Genomic DNA, 15,212 nt, shown 5'->3' with positions numbered 1-15,212 from the left:
CCCTCTGACCTTACGCCCTGTGTTGCCGGGTTAGGCTCCGGTTCCCCGCGACTCTGTATGGGACAAGCGGTTCTGAAAATGTCTGTGTGTGTGTTACACAAATGGCTTTTGATGTAGCAGCATTCAAAGGATTGAATAAGAACCAACTCTTACAGTATAACCTTAAGGTTGCAGTGTCAAATCTCTGGGGGTCCCAGTCCTGCAGCAGTACCCTTGTGCAATGTAAGCTCCCTGAATTGCACCTGTAAAAATTACAGATATACAGTATATTATATATATATGTAAATGTATATATAATTGAATATTGTTTTTAAGAGGGGGTGCGGTGGCGCAGTGGGTTGGACCGCAGTCCTGCTCTCCGGTGGGTCTGGGGTTCGAGTCCCGCTTGGGGTGCCTTGCGATGGACTGGCGTCCCGTCCTGGGTGTGTCCCCTTCCCCCTCCGGCCTTACGCCCTGAGTTGCCGGGTTAGGCTCCGGTTCCCCGTGACCCCGTATGGGACAAGCGGTTCTGAAAATGTGTGTGTGTGTGTGTGTGTGTGTGTGTGTGTGTGTGTGTGTGTGTGTGTGTGTGTGTGTGTGTGTGTATTGTTTTTTACAATTATAGTAGAACTATGCCAATAGTGTGGAAGCATTCTTTAGCGGTTATTATGCCTTCTTATCATCATCTATGATTATTCACATTTTTATTTTTTAAATGTAATACATTGTCTCGTATCTTTCTATGTAATTTCTAAACACTGTATTGTAATTCAAAAACAAAGACACGTGAAATGTTAAAAGATGCAGACAGTATTGAAGTGGTAGTAAGAAAGTACTACAAAGTTCATCAGTGTGGACAGGCTGAGACTGCTTGCCCCCATGGTGTTTCAATGACAACTGTTATGGTTATAATACAGATAAAACATAATACCATATAATAAATATCAATTTAGTGTAATATATAAATAAATAAAGTAATTGGTTTATTGTCTTTTGAAAAGGAGATGAAGGGACATCAATATTTATTACCATACATCTCCAGGAGAGAGCAATCATTGATTATAATGGATTGAATAATAAATTTGATTAGTTATGCAGAGCATTGGAGAGGAAATCAAAGCAACGCACTAAATGTGTATGTACAAACTTGCATATTTTCACACAAACCCAGTTTACTGTAAATAACAATAATTCGCATGCCTACACATAAACTGGTGATACACACTCATCAGTGTTATTCAATGTCTTGGTATTCAGTTTTTCACACATCTTGTTGCAGTTATTAATACCACTTACCATTAATCGTTCCTGACATTCATGCATCCAGTCTGCCGTACTCATTCCAGGCCTACGACGTTCAGTCAAGTGTGATAAACCAAGAATGCATTTGAACATTGCAGGAAGTGGCTATAAAAGAGAGATTGTGAAATCCATTGCATTGTGGGAGCCATGTTTCCATGCTTTCAGCTGCATTCTGACACTGTATGGTTGTGCAATCATTTTTAAAATATTTATTTCAATGTGACATACAGGCTTCATGTTCTTCAAATCAGTCGTACACTATCAGTTTACATTTAGAAAAATATTTTATATATAATGTTATTTGTCTGTAGTTTTTAATAAAATATTCTATTTTAATATTTTATTATGATATTAGGCATTGTTTAGTGTGATTTTGACATAAATTGAAATGTGCTTGGGTCTAATTGGAATTTATGACATAAATAATGCAATAAGTAAAATAACTCTTAGTATTTTTTTGATATTCAATCAGTTTTCACAAATAAATTAGAGCTGATTTAAAAGGGATAAGTGTATACATATACATTTGCTGAAGATCAATGAGAGTGGATATTTTTTGGTATGAAAAGAGGACAGGGAAAATTCGCACAGTAGAATAACACATGCAGCTGTTTCTAGTCTCAGCAAAAATGCAAGGGCAGCATGCAAAGGACAGGACCAGGACAGGCCCAAAACACAGCAGAGACACTGATCTTCCAGAACACAAGTGTTACCAGGACAAATTTTGCTAATAAGGTGGTGAATTATAAACAGCAAATATATTTATCATTTCTCTTTGGTCTTCTATTATAAAAATAGGGTATGAATTTATGCATTAAAATTAAAATTGCACCATTCTCTTATGTTTGATTCGTTGGGGTGTGGACTTGATTCAATAGCAATCTATGCTAAGGGACATGTTGAAGACATGTGTAACAGAGGTGTTGGTTGAGACTGAGACCCTCTCTGCTGACCGTGTCTAACTTTGCGTATCAATAAAAATTTCTGAACGTCACTGTGCAAAACAATATAATAATATCAAAGTTGCATGCCCTGCCTAGGATTTCACTGATATTTTATTTGGGTTACATGCTTTAAATATTGCCCATGACTTTACTTATATCGACATTTATTAATTTAGTAGATACTTTTCTCCAAAGTGACATACAGCTAAGACAAAACAGCATACATTACACCAGATAGCTATATTTAAAATTGTTGGGGATTTTTTCTTAACATACAATGCAGTGCAAATTCATGGAGCAGTTGGGAGAGCAGAAGAGAAGTGGGTCCAAAAACAATGTATTTTGAGATGCTTCGTGAATGTTGAAAATGATGTAGCACTTCTGAGTGACAGAAGTAGCTCATTCAAACATGTTGGAGCCAAAACGGGCAAAACGAGTTTGGACGTCCTTTGAGAAGCTGTTGAATTTGTGCTATTGCACATTGATAGGTCACACATTTGTCTATTCTCTGATGAGTTTTGATGAGATTTTCTAAAACACAAACCAGAAGAGTAAATACATATAGTTTGTCTTACTTAAATGCATGCAGGTCCTCCTGTTGACTGTTGACATAAAATATTTTGACTGACACTGGTGGCCCAGCAGGTGAGTAAATAGAGAAATAAAATGCAGAGTTGTGGATGATTATTCCGCCCTGCAATGCAGTCTAAGGCTTTGCCATCAATCTATGAAAAATCTGTACCTTTGAAAGTGGGAATGTGGTAACCAGGGGGACGCTCCTTGTGTGTGCAGAGTGCCACTAACATCTGCCAGGCTCAGGGAATCCTCAAACCTGTCAGTCAACAGCTTGAGAAAAAAAGGCCTCATCTCCACTCTTGGCTGTGCCGCCCTTCTCATTTCCCGGCTGAGCTTCCTGGAGTGCGAGCACCTATAGGCCTCGTCCCTTGGGGTGTTCGTCTGTAGAGTAATGTCATCTGCACAGCATGCAAACAGTCATCTAAAAACGCCCCGACTGCCAATTAGTCAAGCAAGAGGATTTCTTAAGTCCACAATTAATAGCCTATTGCCATGCCAAGGTAGCGGCAGTTCATTCTAATGAGCGTTTGATTGTCATATTTGTCTTAAATGCTATTAAATGTTGCCCTAGCTATCCATTAGCAATTTTTTTTTAATCTCTTGCTGTATCAGCTAAATAGTTTGGAAATAATTACCATAGGCTTCCTTTGTTATTCTGATTGACGAAGCAAGGGCATAGTTTCACTTCTATATGTACAGGGTCAGTTTCCTGGACCAGCAAGAGTTTAGTACCTGTCAAAAGGTTGACAAAAAGGTCAACGGATGCAGCTCCCGAGGCAGAATGAAAGCATTAAGTCAGCCTTTGAAAGGTCACTTGTGAGTCGGCGCCGTGTCTGTATTTATAGCAGTGCTTGCAGGTAGCGGTCAGTGCGTCTAAACAGACCGTTACTTTGAGTGAACAAAAATCAATAGAGGCAAACTTTAAGGCCCAGTGTTTTACCTTTTTTCTAAAAAAAATTTTCTGGTCTTCCATTGTCGGTTTTCCATTTTCCAACTATGCCAGTGTGCTGCAGTGACACAAAAATAAGATGGGTTTATATTTGTATTTCAAGAATATTTTCCCTGCCACCAAATGATATTTCAACATATAAATACTGAGTCATAGTTTGTGTGCCGTGCTGTATATTTATGCTTCCGTATAAAATTAATAACCTGAGTAAGTTGTGTATGATGTATTTGTACACAGTTCTGAGAAAATTCCACATGCAAGTTAAGAAAAACAAGTTTTTCTGGGTCAAGACTTAAATGCTTAAATGATATTTGAAGATACTGACAAGCATAACTATTTAAAGATAAGATAATCTATACCTTTAATTAAAAACAAAAAGTGAGAATCCTTGTATCGTTCAGTGCCTATTTTTTATAAACAGCTAACAAACATTCCAGTTCTGCTCCTGTAAACAAGCTGATTAATTTGCCTTCATTGAGCTGTTCAGTCATTGCATTACTGTGTTTGTCACTTAAAAAGAAATACATGTTTTATTTTTCCACATAAATAAAGTATTAACTGCTTGTCAGGGTCATGGTGGCCTGGAGCTTGTTCTGGAATCACTGCATGTTAGGCACAGCAGGATATATGCTGGATTTGATGGCAGTTGCAGGGTAACCACACACACCGCAGGCAGTTTCAAGTTACCAGTTCATATGAACTGCATCTTTATTGAGTGTGGGAGGAAACATGAGCATGCCAAGGGCATCCACACAGACCTAGAGAACATACAAACTCCACACAGACTGAGCTAGATTTGAACTTAAATCCAAACAGCCCAGGCCTTATGAAGCTCTAGTGCTATCCATTATGCCACCAAGTCACCCAACATAGTCCTCCAAATTTCAAACAATATTCCATTTAACATGAATGGAAACCCCAAATCTCAGCTAATGTATACAGTTTAATATGATTCACATTATGCAATGTCTTAAATGAATACCGGAGTAGACAACTTAATGAAGAGACCTGGTGGAACAAATACCAGTGGACACAAGGGGTTGCCAGGGTTATACCATGTCTAAGCAGCAAAAGCATGTTAGGATTGCTGAAGTGTAGCCTAATTCCTTTGTCATTAATGAAATTACCTGTAGATGTAGACCTAGCTAGAGTGAAATTCAAAAAAAGTATAAGAACCTTAATGTCTAACTCTGTTACAGTAGACATAATGTTCCAGAATGTAGTTTTTTGGTATTTATGAATAGTGTTTGTTGATCGGGGGGCGTGGTGGTGCAGTGGGTTGGACCTGCTCCTGCTTTCCAGTAGGTCTAGGGTTCAAGTCCTGCTGGGGGTGCCTTGTGATGGACTGGTGTCCCGTCCTGGGTGTGTCCCCTCTGGCCTTATGCACTGTGTTGCCGGGTAGGCTCTGGTTCCCCGTGACCCCGTATGGGACAAGTGGTTCAGAAAGTGTGTGTGTGTGTGTGTGTGTGTTTGTTTGTTGATCTTGCTTCTTTTATTATTATTGACAATTAATTAATATTACTTGTACTTCAAAGTCTGTGGTGGCTTTTCAAGAAATTGTGTTGTTTGCAGTGTTTGTCAAGTAATCAAAAATTCATAAAAAGTTGGTGAAAATAGTGTCATTGTGACTATTCAATGAACAACTGAGCAGAGACACACAGCTCCGCTGGAATCAAAGTCTTAAAATTCTTCTAAGAAGCATCACCTATGTTTTGTAAGAATAATCTGTGCAGCAAATGAAACATCTATACCAGCAACCAAATGATTTCCAGATCTAATGCATACAATAAGTATGCGGGGATCTCCTCTTTAGTTTAGTTTGTTAAAGGTTTTCAGACTTCTTGGTCATTCTAGTCCTTTGATTCAGTTTAGTCATTTTATTCTTTTTACAAAGAAAAGTTCACTGTGTTTTTGTGTGCTCCTGTAGCTTTGTGAATATGAGTCTTTCGAGAATAGATGCTTTAATACGTTAGTAGCTAGATCACATTCTTGCACGATACTTCTGTTTGCTTTTTCTGTGAAAACACACATCATCTGAAACTGCTTGTCCCATACGGGGTCGCGGGGAGCCGGAGCCTAACCTGGCAACAGAGGGCAAAAGGCTGGAGGGGGAAGGGACACACCCAGGATGGGATGCCAGTCCATCACAAGGCACCCCAAGGGGGACTCGAACCCCAGACCCACCGGAGAGCAGGACCCGGTCCAACCCACTGCACCACCGCATCCCCCGTCTGTGAAAACAAGCAAACAGAAAAGTGCATTCTACAGTATTATTTTTTTACAGTATGTAAACAGAACATTTACTCATCTGGTGCTTGTGCTTAAATGAGCTTTAATCACATTTTCCACTTTCTTTTGTCACCAGGTTGCTCTTTTCATCAGTACTGTGGATTACATGATTTAATGAGTGAGGTTACACCGTGGCAGCTATGGAGCAGATGGATTGTAAACCCTACCAGCCACTGTCCAAGGCACGCCATGAAATGGAGCTAGCGTACACCAGCTCTTCAGATGAGAGCGAGGACGGGCGAAACCCGCGCAAGTCGTGCACGTCTCGAGAGACTCTGCCTGATTATGGACCAGAGCTGAGACTGAACTACCACAGCCATAGCAAGAAACGGAAAGCAACCAATGAGCCCACGCAAGGTACGTTGCACGCTGCTCAATGTTCTTCTAAGAAGCATCACCTACATTTTTTAAAAATAATCTGTGCGGAAAATAGAATATATGTACCAGTATCCAAATGATTTCCAGCTCTGGTGCATACAGTAAGTCGGTGGGGACCTGCTGTTTAGTTTAGTTGGCCCAGGTTTTTAAGACTTTTTCTGGTCTTCCTAGTTATTTCAGTTGGTTTAGTCATTTTACGAAGAAAATCAATTAAAAGAAAATGGTCCTCTACTTTCTGGGCTTCCAACTGAATATGTGGGTTTTTCCTGGTGACTGAGGGCTGATGCTTTCACACGGAACAATCAGTGTGAAAGCTACAGTAATAAATTTATTCCGAAAATGATGTGATGACCCGAAGTTATATGCTGGTTAAGGAAAATTACCTTTAACGTATAGTTCAAGCCTTTTTGGATTTAGATTCAATCAAACTAGAAGAGGAAAGGTTTTAAGCTATGAATTGGCAATTTCTTACTTTAAACTTTGAAAGTTCTCCGTGACTGTAAGTGTTAAGAGGTTATGTGGCAAATGAGATAATTACAAACCATTGCAAATTGCCAAAAGTGTGGAAGCATCACATAATGTTTTATGTTAGATTTAGACACCCAAGGACACTGAGAAATGACACTACAGTGAAGGCATCCATTCAGATCAGTCACACTAACACGCACTCAGCTTTGAACCTCGGCACAGAAGAGTTTTTTACTGGGGAAGTTGAGGAAGCGTTATTTGTTCTGTGAGCCTTTTGAGTGTGACATTTCTCCACGTGGCTGATTTTTTTTTTTCTGTCTCTCTTTGAACACTCTTCATCTCAGCAGATTATCAATAAATAATCAGAAAGCAGTGCTAGGCCGTGAAGGCATCGCATGAAAGAAACATTGTCTAAATGGATGCATACTTCATATTAAAAATTCTTCTTAATGAAAGGATAAGGTATTTCCTCAGCTGGATTTTGAAATTAAATTAAATTAAAAATTGTATAGAATTATTTGTGGTTTTGCACTATCATTAATGACACATTGCATGATTTTTAGGGTAAGTCAATATATATATGTAGTGCACATTTTTACAAAATTTACTTGTAACAACAATATTACATTTACATTTATTTATTTATCAGACACTTTTCTCCAAAGCGACTTCCAATGAACTCTATCTATGTAGTGTTACCAGCCCACACACCTTATTCACCAAGGTGACTTACACTGCTAGATACACTACTTACACTGGGTCACTCATCCATACATCAGTGGAACACACACTCTCTGTCGCTCACACACTTCAGGTGAACCTGAACAGCATTTATTTCCCATTTTATCTTGTTAGATATTTGCCACACACACAAGGGCAGAAGACAGGAGTTAGGACCGAAGTGCTGGATCTTTTATTAGGTGTCCAAAGGGCATGGCAAGAATCGTTGTCTGGGACAGGTGTGGGTCGCAGAATCGAGAAGCGAACGTCATTCTGGGGGATGATCTGAGGTCGAAGTCGAAGTACAAAGCGAAGGTTGTAGACAAGGGAGTGAGGACATGGGGATGAGGAATCAGGGCTGGGGAAATAAGGCAGGAACATGGGGCAAGGGGACAAGCAAGGTGAGGTGGCTGGTTGCGAACACAACGGGGACGGTTGTCTTGATGAGATTCCACAACCTGGGAGCAGTGGTGTTGCTTCCTTTATACTCTGCTCCGCTGATCCTGCCAAGTGCGCTGTATTGAGGTGTGGTCCAGGGTGTGACAAAATCAACTTCCTTTTAGTTTTCTGGCATAAAATTATGTTTGTTGAAACCAGTGGAACATTATACGGCCGGTGTTTCCATGTTGACACCATAATATGGGAGACACGTGTTTGATGTTTTGTTTTTTTCTTTTCCATCTAGAGTAATTATACATTTTCTGTCCTGTATAATTATCTTGTGATTCTTTGAATCCTTTCATGTCGAAATTAGTTATCTTTTTTTAATTATTGCTGTTATTTTATAGTGCAATAATGTGTGTTTGTGTGTGTGTGTGTATGCATATATATATATATATATATATATATATATATTAGTATTACCAGTATATAAAGACCAAAAAAAAACATTCTTATTGTTATACATTATTATCTGAGATTCCTAAAACTAGATGTAGTGAAGATGGCCTCTGTGAGTCTGTGTTTGTGTATTTGCATCGGTGCGGATGTGTTTGTAGATCGTGTGCTTTCCCAACGGAAGATATGATTGTGTATAAACCGACGGTAACTTAAAGAAAGCTGTTTTTTTGTGTGACAAGAGTATGGTACCTGTGAAGGAAGCAGTGTTACTAAATTTGCTGAGCTTTGCTATAAGACCGACGCTGAGTGTTGCTTCATTTTCTTCACTCCTGTACACGATCATTCAGCTTGTGCGTACATCTCCTGTTTCACGTCTCTCTTTCCGATGTCAGAGCTAAACAAACGGCCTCATTCTGCACCTTCTGGAAAATTGTCCCTTTTGACAGTGTTTATATTTAGCTGTTGGTGCCAAGTCCTTGCATCTGTTGTCTCACATAGCAGCTCATCATATAATGCCTTGGTAGTGTGATACCTTTTTTCAGTTGGCGAGTAGAAAAGCTATCAAATAATTATGTGGGTACCTTACCTTGAATGACATCTATTTAAAATCAAAATTTTGCCACGAATTCCATCCTTCGTAGCGGTTCAGCCTCAGGGTTAATGAAGACCAATAAAAAACAGAAAATGCTTATTGTCATTTCAAGGTTGAATGTAGGTAGGTGAATAAAATCTGATTTGAAGAATAATTTAAATTCAAGGTGTAACATGATTCTACCACAGGATTAATGTTTTAAGTAGATTGTGCTGGTTTACTTAAATATGTATAGGATTAAATGAGGCACTCGAGGATCATCGTGCTATGTTAGGTGCATGATGTCTCGAGGCATGTAAACTTATCTTTCTTCCTCTTGTAAAACCTGCTAACAACAGTTTAATTGCGTTCAGTACCGAATTTCAGCCTACACTGTTTTTAAAATTTTCCATGAAACAAACCATAATAGTGATGGAAAGTGCAGGAGCACTGGTTATTCCATAGAAACATCAGAGGATAAAGTACTACTACTCCAACCACTACTACTACTACTAACATTGTATTCTTCTTCTTCTTCTTCTTCTTCTTCTTCTTCTTCTTCTTCTTCTTCTTCTTCTTCTTATTATTATTATTATTATTATTATTATTATTATTATTATCATCATCTAAATGTCTCTATGTATGACATTTTATGTTACTGAAAAAAGATCAAGTTTTGAGTTTGAGGACAATTCAGTAACAATGTTCTGCAGGTGTACCGAATATACACTCCAAGCAAAACTCACCTGACAAAGGTAATGATGGATAAATAATGTTTTTATTGCAGGAAATTAATAGGGTGTTGAACTTCCTTTGGCCTTAATGACTGCTTCAATGTGTCGTGGAAGAGTGTTTTTGTACCATCTGCTGATGGATCTGTTGTCTGCTCTACTCTGCCAAATCATACCACAGTAACTCAGTAACTCACTACACCAAGCTTTTCTCTCTTGTTTTTCTTCTTCTTAAAAAAAATAAGAAGTTTAAACAAGGGGACTGTTGCAGACAAACTGCATTTTTAAACAGTGCTTTGACACTTCAATAGATAAGTTAATTATATCTCATGTCATGAGTGAACTATCAATAAATCTGTCACATCAGTTTGTTTAATGTATACAGTTCTACTTCAGCAGACTTTTTACAAGACTTTTTTATGAGTGCCATTATTTAAAAATGACAGAAATTTTGCTAAAATTTAATTTTCTCTTTTTTGGTTTTCATTTGATTGTGATATATTACATTTTGCATGAACAAAAATGCACACTAGTCATATACAGTTTCCAAAAGTATGCAAAGATTTTTGCCTTGTTTATAATAACTTTGATACCATAAGAAAATTGTTCATCCGGTAATGTGAAGAACACTTTTTATTTTTGTTTAAATATACAGCTCTTTTAAAATGCTACAATTCCTAAATGGTCTTTTGTTTCCTTGGCAATCTTATGAATTGTATAAATCTGGTACTGAAGATTTTTCAACCTTAGTTGATTGACGTGTCCATTTTCCTGAGTTCACAGGCTCTTAAACCGGGTTACAGAGAGGGTCTGATAGATACATTTGAAGGAACAAAAGGTGCATTAGGTGATGATGGAATATGACACCTGTCAACTGTTTGAATGAGTGTGTGACAAGTCAGTGAAACCAATTGGCCTGCGAAACGGAAGTAGTTCAAATGCATTGTGTGAGTGGTTTCATTTATAGGACAATAAATAGAAAAAAATAATAGGCCTGCACATTCGTTACTTTTAATTAAATTAAGAGTAATTGATGCATTAACGGCCCTTACAACACATTAATCAGCATTTTGAAAGATGTTAATGCAGCAACACATTTATTCATTTAGCTGATGCTTTTCTCCAAAGCATCTTATAACTATTTACCCATTTATACAGCTGGGTAATTTTGCTGGAGCAGTTCAGGTTAAGTACTTTGCTCAAGGGTACTACAGCAGTAGGTGAGATTCGAATCAGCAACTTTTGGATCTAAGGGAAGTAGTTCTAACCACTGCTTTGTACTCTACTGACCTGTGTGAAGTCGTAAGTGCTCCCAAATAGTCAGCTCTCGTCTTGAGATATTTTGTACACACCAGTAATGCTTCAACACTCCATGCTGACTCTACCTCTGCATCCACCACTTGAGCTGAACTTCTTAATTCAGGAAGCACCCCACACAGTCCGTCAGTAGCAGACTAGAATGACCCACAGAGGTTTACTTTAATCCTCATTCCTTAACCTGGACATTTCCTTTTTTTTTTTTTTTTTCTCAGTTGCCATATGGCTTATTTTAGAGTACTGCTTCTGCAAAGTTTATTTTATTGTTACTTATATGTCAACAATATGTGCAATATTGTTAAGAGCTCTATTTCACATTGGTTGAGAAGAGTGCTCTACAAAAACAAATTCAACTGAATAGGTATTGAACAAGTATTGAAAGACCCACTTTCTAATTCATGAAGAGCACCCTAGACAAAACTCTGAAAAGGCTGTTCTTCTAATTTCAGTTTTGGCTGCCATAAAAAGAGCAAATAATTTCAAGATCAGACACTGATAATAATTACTGTATCGTTGTGTAACATATATATTTGTAAAATATTTACCATCATTTTGTTATAATACCAAAGTGACCAAGAAAGTGGTTCTCTTTAAATGAGCCACTCTTCCAGTGAGCTGAAGATCGATGTGACAATATCATTGTTGTGGTGCATTATGGGATGAATAAATGATCAGCAGAATAACTCAGGCTGATATTCTGAATTTAAAATTTGGAAGTTAATTTTTGAAATGGTGCGAATATATTGTTTCATAATTTTATTTTTAAAACAAATCCAACTACCCCGTCCATTTGTGATACTATAAAATAAATGCTAACTTGTACAATAACAACCAAATGTGTAAAGAACTTAAATATTTCTGTTGATCTGTCCATAATACGCTTGACCTGAATGTATATTCCATTTTTATGTCGGATTTAGTAGTGCAGCCCTTCTTGGCCACAAATGTCTCTGCAGCTAATTCGTTTCACTCAGCTGTGCAAATATTGATAGCGGTTGATCTTCACCTCTGTGCACATCTTAATTAAAGATTAAGCCAAGATATAAAAACCACAGGTGGGGCTGCATACCAAATGCATCGAGGCGAATTCTGGATGAAGTTGTCTCAATGCTCCGCTCTCTTGTGAGCATCATATTGACGGGTCGTAATCTTTGCAGCACAGTATGGGCAAATCTCTTGCCAAATATTATTAAGACGATGAACAACATCGACTCTCAATTTGCTTGAAAATCTAATGCAGCTGGAAACAGTCTACATTAGCTGTGCAGTTGAAACGGCACAGTTTTCGATACAGGAGAGTCAAATATTCACACAGATCCAAGGTGGTTAGAGATAAAATGGCTTTTCTCTTTCCTGACCTCAACGCATTATGCCAGGTTATGAATTATGAATCAGAGGCCTGTGTTGCGGTATTCCACCTTGTCGGGGAGTTGGGCACTTGGAGCCGCGCTCTCTCTGTGATCAGGACACGTTCGGTGAAGACGGATAGTTCTTATGGCTCTCTCTCTTCACCCAGAACACTCTGGGGACACAGGGCAGGCCCGGGGTACACAGCTTCTGCCTAATTTCACATTTTGGTGACAGAGAGATGTACGGGAAAGGTACAGAAAGATTATGTGCAACTGAGAATTATACAACATTTTTGAAGATTAATGATACTTTGCAGTCTATTCATTGCCTTCAGGTGTTTTATGAATTGCCATAAGCAGTTTTACTCTGGTTGATACAGAGATGAGGGATAACTGGGGATTGTTACAGTATAATTAAAACTTAAATAAATAACTTTTTAATCATACAATTTAACCAATCTTGCATTTTTAATTAGTTTTAATTTTTTTTTATCAACATTGATTTCATTAGCTGAACGAAATGCACTGTAAAGAAGTCAACAGCTTGAAAAAAAGTTTGGCATTAACCTGGAGTATTCTGTCATTCTATCATTTGTGAAATGCACCATAGTGTTTAGAGTTGTTAAGAGTTTTCAGTTGAACGACAAAGGTTTGAATCATACCTTCTATTGCAGTACCCTTGATAAAGGTACTTACTCAATACAGAGACAGTTAAAATGAGCAGTATTAATGTGCAAATTATAATAAGTAGCTCAGCACTGTAAGTTGCTGTGGAGAAAAACAGTGGGTAAAGGGATGTGTGAATTAATTATAGTACAGGTACAACAGGCGGACCGCAGAGCTTCATGTTAATGTCTGTTATCTGCATAAAAAGGTGGGATTTGAATTTAAGCTGAAAACAGCTTCTGGCAGTTGAAGCACAGGCCTTCCAAAAGTCCACTTGAAACGTGCATAGTACAGTGCATGTTCTCAATTTTCACCATCGAGTGTAAAACTCTTGGAAAATAACCTGACAGTTCCCAGGCAGCTCTTCTAATAGCGTGCATCACAGCAGATTAAGTTCATGCAGACTGCAGTTCATGGGTCCTTTTCCACCGAGTGTCCGGCCTTCAATGGCTGAGCGTGAATGCATTGCAGCTCTTGCACAAATTTAATTTCAGCATACTTTTCCAAGGTAATTAGCATCAACGGTCTGGCAGTCCGGCATTACTGCCGCCGCTGCCGATGCGTTGAAATCGCGATTGAGTAGCAAAGGCTTGGGATTCTCGCATCAGTGAGGGAGGAGGGAGCCAGGGGTTTCTGTATATTTGCATCGACTGCCACCAGCTGTCTATGAAGTGATGGGATATGACAGCAAAGAGTATGTGTAGAGATGTGCCTTTGTGCAGTTCATTTTGATGGGGGGGGGGCAGGGTGGGGGTAGAAAAAGAAACAATATGTGAAACTAAGCTATTAGAGGCTGTTTTTCTATGCATCAGATGTTCTGAGCTGTGAGCTAAACTCCCCCACAGGGGAGCGTTAGGGAAAACTAAAAATACATTCCTCTTCAGACTGTTATGCTGCTGTGGAGGAGCTTACTTTACTTCACACAAACTGTAACATCAGTGAAATCTTAAACATGTAACCCCCATTGCTCTTCATCTCCCAATGCTTTCATTAAAACCCCAACAAAATTTTATTGCAAGTTGCACATGGCTTCCAAACTTTCTTAAGTCCTGTAATTTATCTTTTACTTTTTTGCAAGCCATCTAATGTTCTTTCTTTAAAATACATCTGATTAAGCTTTATCGATTAACAAAAAATTGACCAGGCTATGTGGTTCACTGCATTTTAGATTGAATATACAAACAGTAGCCTAAATTCTGTCATCTTTATTTAAAATGGCGAATTACATTTCATTGAGTTTCATGAACAAATTATTACAGGCATGGAAAATTAATTAATTAAAATACATATCACATGTATTGTAGCATAAACAAAATATGATAAAATCTCATGGCTGTACAAAATCATGTGTAAATTTATCAACTTAGTCAAAGCTATTTTTTAAACTAAATTTATTCAGTTCATGATTTTTTTCCTTAGCCTTCATTTCCAAAATGCATACATGTTCAGACATAGCTAGCTAAATAATATTTCCGGTCCATGATTTTTTAAGACCCATGCGCAACAACTGTCTTCACGCATTTCAGGAGAATCTGCTCAGACGCACACACAGTCATTCTGTTCTATCGACTTTCGCATCCACTCATGATGGGATGATGGTTAATGGGGTTCTATAAATGGGCTTTTTCAAGTGGCCTGCCGAACATCTCTGTATATGGTAAGCAAGTCCTATTGATTTAATAAGCCATACAATTCAAACAACTAGGTGTTCGTGGAGAAATCCGTTTTTAATTAATTAGCTGAAGGTTTTTTTCCACACATGCTTGCATTATTTATCCCACTTATGCAGCAATTCATGGTAAGTACCATGGGACTTGCTACTTGAACCAATACCCTTCGGGTTAAGAGTTCATATCTTTAATGGCTATGCTACCTGCGGCTGGTTTGTGAAATATCTCAGTGATTTTAATCCAAATTTGTTTTAGTCTTTGAAAATTAGCAATGCATTTTCCTTGATAAAACATTGTATCAATACTACAAGTCTAGCAAAAAGGCCTCAGCATATTGCAAGTAGGAACGTTGTCTTCGGTGCAACAGGATGAGGTTTGACCCTTCCCATACCTGTCTTCAGCAGTTTTAGCAGTTAATTTATCATTCATGATACTTGGGCAAGCTGAAAAATCTGCATTGAAC

General features: G+C 38.2%; 1 protein-coding gene across 1 annotated transcript in view; it reads left to right on the top strand.

The window, feature by feature from the left end:
* Nucleotides 1–6,179: 6,179 nt before the first annotated feature.
* tenm1 (teneurin transmembrane protein 1) overlaps nucleotides 6,180–15,212 on the top strand; it is a 143,943-nt gene continuing 134,910 nt past the window's right edge. Inside the window, exon 1 of the mRNA XM_029258038.1 lies at nucleotides 6,180–6,396. Within this exon, the coding sequence (XP_029113871.1) occupies nucleotides 6,180–6,396 (217 nt within the window). The remainder of the gene's footprint in view (nucleotides 6,397–15,212) is intronic.

Source organism: Scleropages formosus, chromosome 14 (assembly GCF_900964775.1).
Source record: "Scleropages formosus chromosome 14, fSclFor1.1, whole genome shotgun sequence".
Taxonomy (NCBI): Eukaryota; Metazoa; Chordata; class Actinopteri; order Osteoglossiformes; family Osteoglossidae; genus Scleropages; species Scleropages formosus.
This window is presented reverse-complemented; position numbering and strand designations above follow the sequence as displayed.